The 6494-nt window shown below is 48.3% G+C and overlaps 1 protein-coding gene across 2 annotated transcripts in view; it reads right to left on the reverse strand.

The window, feature by feature from the left end:
- RPN1 (ribophorin I) overlaps positions 1-5433 on the reverse strand; it is a 31174-nt gene extending 25741 nt beyond the window's left edge. The window contains exon 1 of one of the 2 annotated variants that reach the window (XM_034957301.2): positions 4841-5433. In XM_034957301.2, coding sequence (XP_034813192.2) covers positions 4841-5101 — 261 coding nt within the window. In that variant the 5' untranslated portion in view covers positions 5102-5433. The remainder of the gene's footprint in view (positions 1-4840) is intronic. The other variant, XM_063602916.1, reaches the window with a different exon arrangement.
- Between the last annotated feature and the right edge of the window lie 1061 nt (positions 5434-6494).

Below are 6494 nucleotides of genomic sequence, written 5' to 3' on the forward strand. Positions count from 1 at the left end.
AACAATCACTTGAACCTGGGAGGCAGAAGTTGCAGTGAGCCGAGATTGCACCACCACTGCACTCTAGCCTGGGTGATAGAGCGAGACTCTGTCTCAAAAAAAGAAATACACACATACACAAAAAGATTACACTTCCAAATATACTTCTCAAAGGCCTCTTTCTTGATGCTTTTCTCATTTACATTCAAATAAGCATACTCAAAGAAATGTATTTAGTGATGTAATAGAAAAGTCTCAGGGCTGGGCGCAGTGGCTCACACCTGTAATCCCAGCACTTTGGGAGGCCAAGGCGGGCGGATCACGAGGTCAGGAGTTCAAGACCAGTCTGGCCAATATAGTGAAACCCCATCTCTACTAAAAATACAAAAAATTAGCCGGGTGTGGTGGCGTGTGGAGGCTGAGGCAGGAGAATTTCGTGAACCTGGGAGACGGAGGTTGCAGTGAGCTGAGATCACGCCATTGCACTCCAGCCTGGGCGACAGAGTGAGACTCCGTCTCAAAAAAAAAAAAAAAAAAAAAAAAGTCTCATGGGTTTTTATTTTTGTAGAGACAAGGTCTCCCTATGCTGCCCAGACTGGTTTCGAACTCTTGAGCTCAAGCGATCCTCCCACAGATTACAGGCACGAGATACCACGCCCAGCCTAAAACTGTTTCTTCACTAATATAAAAGTTAAAACTGGGCAGGCATGGTGGCTCACGCCTGTAATCCCAGCACTTTGACAGGCAGAGGGGGGGTGCGGATCACCTGAGGTCAGGAGTTCGAGACCAGCCTGGCCAATATAGTGAAACTTCGTCTCTACTAAAAAATACAACAATTAGCTGGGCGTGGTGGCAGGTGCCTGTAATCCAGCTACTTGGGAGGCTGAGGCAGGAGAATTGCTTGAACCCAGGAGGCGGAGGTTGCAGTGAGCCATGACCATGCCACTGCACTCCAGCCTGGGCGACAAGAGTGAAACTCCAACTCATAAAAAAAAAAGTTGGCCGGGTGCGGTGGCTCACACCTGTAATCCCAGCATTTTGAGAGGCCAAGGCAGGCAGATCACCTGAGGTCAGGAGTTTGAGAGCAGCTGGCCAACATGGTGAAACCCCATCTCTACTAAAAATAAAAAAATTAGCTGGGTGTGGTGGCGGGCACCTTTAAGGCCAGCTACTTGGGAGGCTGAGGCAGGAGAATCACTTGAACCTGGGAGGCAGAGGTTGCAGTGAGCTGAGATCGTGCCACTGCACTCCAGCCTGGGCAACAGAGTGGGACTTCCTCTCAAAAAAAAAAAAAAAAGGTTAACAGTGGCAAAATACCCTTGGGGAGGAGCCAATGACCACTGTTTGGGGTACCCTCACAGCAACAAGATACATAACCAGGAAAAGGATGTTCACTCCAGCAGACTGCAGGGGTTTTCTGAGAAAGAGTAGTTATCTCCAATCATAAGACTGTGGAGCAGACTGCAAGGGAGAAGGGTATACATATCCCACTGATCGCTCTGCCAACCCACCCTCAACTGAAAAAAACAAAAATTAGACTATCTTTTAGGACTGAAGTAGTGATTCCCAGTAGGATACAAAAAGCTGTATTGGAGAACTTTTAAAATATATCAAAAAGCCTAAAAACAATCATACAATCATCCTCAATAAAGCTGTACAGTCTAATACAAACAACAAGTTTCATTACTTTGACTAGAATCTTATCACAGTGGGAATATTCCAGCCAGGCCAAGTGCAGTGGCTCACACCTGTAATCCCAACACTTTGGGAGGACTGCTTGAGGCTAGGTGTTGAAGACCAGCCTGGGCAACACAGCAAGACCCCATCTCTGAAAAAACAAAAAATTGCTCTTAATTAGCCAGGCGTAGTGGTGCGCACATGTAGTCCTAGCTACTCAGGGGGCTAGGTGGGAGGATAGCTTGAGCCCAGAAATTCGAGGCTGCAGTGAGCTCTGACTGGGCCACTGTGCTCTACCCTGGGGAACAGATCGAGAAATTGCCTCAAGAAAAAAAAAAAAAAAAAAAAAAAGAACATTCTAGTATATGTGTGTGTATCAGGAACTCTCATTGTGTTCAGTTATACAGACTTATTTATTTTATTGAAAAATATTGAGTTACTTAATAAAATATTAGCATGCCAAAATATTTCAGATACAGGATCCAAAAGAGAGGAAAAATCATTAGATGGGTCCTTGGTGGTAAAAAGAGAAGCAACCACTGGCTCCTAGTCAGTAACCACCATGGTCCCTTCTGCTAGCTCCTAAAATTCTACAAGGGTTTGAAAATAACCCACTGAAGGCCAGGAATGGTGGCTCACGCCTGCAATCCCAGCACTTTGGGAGGCCGAGGCAGGTAGATCACCTGAGGTCAGGAGTTCGAGAGCAGCCTGACCAATATGATGAAACCCTGTCTCTACTAAAAATACAAAAATTGGCCGGGCGCAGTGGCTCACACCTGTAATCTCAGCACTTTGGGAGGCCGAGGTGGGCAGATCATGAGGTCAAGAGATCAAGACCATCCTGGCCAACATGCATGAAACCCTGTCTCTACAAAAAAAATACAACAATTAGCTGGGCGTGGCAGCACGCGCCTGTAGTCCCAGCTACTCCGGAGGCTGAGGCAGGAGAATCACTTGAACCTGGGAGGCAGAGGTTGCAGTGAGCCGATTGCACCACCGCACTCCAGCCTGGCGACAGAGCAAGACTCTGCATCAAAAAAAAAATACAAAAATTAGCCAGGCGTGGTGGCATGCGCCTGTAATCCCAGTTACTCCAGAGGAGAGACAGGAGAATCGCTTGAACCCAGGAGGCAGAGGTTGCAGTGAGCCAAGATAGCGCCATTGCACTCCAGCATGGGCAACGAGAGTGAAACTCCGTCTCAAAAAAAAAAAAGAAAAAGAAAAGAACCCACTGAAAAACATTTCAGCAACCTCATCAGTTTCCAACACAACTGTTGGAAAATATACATCTCCTTGTTAAGTTTATCATCCAGTTGTTTCCCACTGGGATAGGAGTACAAAATAGCACATATATCCATTTAACTGGTGTCTTGGACTACAAAATTGAAAATGATTTTAAATAAATCTGTTAATGTGACTGCAAGTCTTATACCCAATACAATCCTATCTCACAGCCATAAAAGCCAGAAGAGGCAACATTATACAGTGTGAGAACACACAAATTACGGAATAAGCTGGAGCCCTGACTTACTCTGCACTGTAAGACCGCATGTAAGGGGCTAAATAACTTAACCTGACAGACTACAGCCTCCTTGCCTGCTATATGAGGATTTATATCTTAAATGGTTGCTATGAGGGCTAAATGAGAATATATTTAAAATACCCACCATAATATCTGACACACAGTAGAGTCCCAGTAAGAAAGTATCTTACCACAGAAACAAACAAACTAAAGGACAAAAGGAAACTTCTGGAGGTGACAGATATGTTTATTACCCGGATTGTGGTAATGGTTACACCAGTGTATACGTATTTTGAATATACTAATAATAGGCAGTTTTTTGTATACCAATTATACCTCAATAAAGTTGGGAGAAAAAATAAAAACAAGATAAAATAAGTACATTAACCTAGCTCGCAGGCATGATGGCAGGATAGCCGAGCTCCTGCTGTGGTCCACTTATACTGTAACAAGCTCATTAAATCACAACTGGCTTCTATAAAGAACGGGATTTAACATTCAAGACATTCAAAGGTGGCAAGGCAAATTTACATGAAGTTTTGATCTATCTTTCCACAAGCCTTTGAGTAAAACTTTGTTTCATCATGGACAACGCATGAAAGAAAATAGGAGTCATTTCAGAAACGTAATCTCTATAAACCCATCTTTATAGCTCCATATTCAGTCAGAGAACGAAGTGTGCTTAGAAGAAATGTGACACTATAATGACTATTCTCTCAACAAATAATTAGGTAATCATTTAATGAAATTGTTTAACAACAATAGTAATAAAAACCAAACCTCTCTGTATGTATATTCCCTTTACTCCCAAACCCAACATTTTCTTTACTCCCAAACCTGGAAACATTTAAGCCAAACACAGCCATTTATTGCCGAGGTGTAAGAATGAGAAGCAGCAGGGGGAAGGGAGAAAATTGGACCTTCCTTTTCTGTACAGCATAAGAGAACTTATATTACTGCAGGAGTTTTAAAACTAACTTTAAAAAGAGTTTTAACATTTAGAAAGCGTTCATTAGCAACCTTAAGAAATGCATCACATTCATAGGGATTTCAAGTGATTACCAACTTAAAAATGCGAAACCTGTTACATTTCTGATGGTTCTCTATGTCTAGAAAGAAGCACCTACAACGGACCAGATACTGAATTAAGAGAATGAAATTCACTTTAATTCATTTATTTGTCCTCTACTTGAGCCACCTCGTCGGGCCGTGAGATATGAAGTCTGGCGCCCGCTGGCACCGGGCCGAGGGGCTGCCGCGCTCGCCTTACGGAAGGGAGGTGCGTTCTACCGGCCGGAGGTCTCCCGAGCGGTGCCGAGAACGGCCCAAACAGGGGCAAGCTCCGAGGCGGGTCGGCCGCGGATCCCAGCAGCTGCCCACGTGAGCAGCGACCCGCGCGGGGGCAGGCCGGTGCTGACGTGGCCCAGGCAGGAGGGCGGGCGCGCACCGGGGGCAGCGGGGGCAGCGGAGGCGCCGGGGCCCCTGGCCACCCAGGACTCCTCGCGGGCCCCGAGGCAATCCCACGGACCCCCTGCGCCTCGCCCGCCGCCCGGGTCTCCGCATTTCCTGAGGCCTAGAGGGGCGCGGGCGGAGTCGGGGGACCGCCAGGAAGGGAGGCGGGAAGGGTCCCGGGAGCGGCGGCGAGGGGTCGCCCACACTCACCTGCACGCCCAGGTGCGCCAGCCGGGCCTCGAGCTCAGGCTCCAAAGCCAGCAGGAAAGAGGTAGCTCGGGACGTGGAGCCGCCGCCCAGGTGCGCCAGGACCACCTCGGCCGTCACCTTAGCCAGGTGGCTGCTTAGGTCCACTGTGCGCTTCACGTCCTCATTGATCAGCGGCGGTGCCTCGGAGGAGGCGCTGCCCGGCGCCGGGGCCCAAGTCCCAAGCAACAGGAGCAGAAACAAGCGGGCGGCTGGCGCCTCCATGACCGGGAAGAGCAGAGCGCCAGGGCGGGTAGAGCCCCGGCGCGGTAGCCCGCCCTCCCGCCACTGAGCAGCCGTTCATTGGGCAAGGGCTGGTGACACAAGATGGCGGCGCCGAACTAGGAAGGACCCTGTCTCCGGGGCAACCGGGAAGCCGACCCGGCGCCTGATTGCAAACCCCTCTCAGAGCTGCTCGGGATATCCTTCTGTTCGTAGTACGAGTGTACTTTTTTTTTTTTTTTTTTTGAAACGGAGTCTTGCTCTGTCGCCCAGGCTGGAGTGCAATGGCGAGATCTCAGCTCACTGCAAGCTCCGCCTCCCGGGTTCACGCCATTCTCCTGCCTCAGCCTCCCGGTGGCTGGGACTACAGGCGCCCGCCACCACGCCCGGCTAATTTTTTTTAATATTTTTAGTAGAGATGGGGTTTCACTGTGGCCTCCATCTCCTGACCTCGTGATCCGCCCACCTCGGCCTCCCGAAGTGCTGGATTACAAGCGTGAGCCACTGCGCCCAGCCGCGAGTGTACTTATTATTACTAGTTTTCACTTACCTAATTTTTACAGGAGCGGCCCTTGCCTAGGTCTCTACTCTCTCCTACCATTCTTCCTGTCCAATAATTCTGCTCGTTTTGCTCCTTAAAACAGTGAAATTTTGCTCAGACTGAGAAAGTAAAAGTCGGCCTTCCCCAATATCCACCGATGAATGCTACAATTAGTAGGCAGAACTTGAAGCCAAAACAGGATATATGCAAAGTTTCAAAACATCTCTACTAAAATGTTTAGTAATTAGGCCGGGCACGGTGACTCACGCCTGTAATTCCAGCGCTTTAGGAGGCCGAGGCGGGCGAATCACCTGAGGTCAGGAGTTCGAGACCAGCCTGGCCAACATGGTGAAACCCCGTCTATACTAAAGATACAAAAAATTAGCCGGGCGTGGTGGCAGGCGCCTGTAATTCCAGCTACTTGGGGTGGCTGAGGCAGGAGAATCGCTTGAACCTGGGAGGCGGAGGTTGCAGTGAGCTAAGATCGCGCCATTGCACTCCAGCCTAGGCGACAGGGTGAGACTCCGTCTCAAAATAAATAAATAAATAAATAAAATAAAATTAGCCGGGTGTGGTGGCGCGTGCCTGTAATCCCAGCTACTCCGGAGGCTGAGGCACCAGAATCATTTGAACCCGGGAGGCAGGAGATGCAGTGAGCCAAGATCGTACCACTGCACTCCAGCCTGGGCGACTGGGCGAGACTCCCTCTCAAAAGGAAATTAAAAAAATAAAATAAAATGTTTAGTAATTACAAAGGAGAAAATAGTTTACAGTGGAGAATCCTGGCAGGCACCACTTTAAACAAGTGATCAAAGTTAACATCACCACATATAAAATATAGTAACATTAGGTATC

Source organism: Pan paniscus, chromosome 2 (genome assembly GCF_029289425.2).
Source record: "Pan paniscus chromosome 2, NHGRI_mPanPan1-v2.0_pri, whole genome shotgun sequence".
Taxonomy (NCBI): domain Eukaryota; kingdom Metazoa; phylum Chordata; class Mammalia; order Primates; family Hominidae; genus Pan; species Pan paniscus.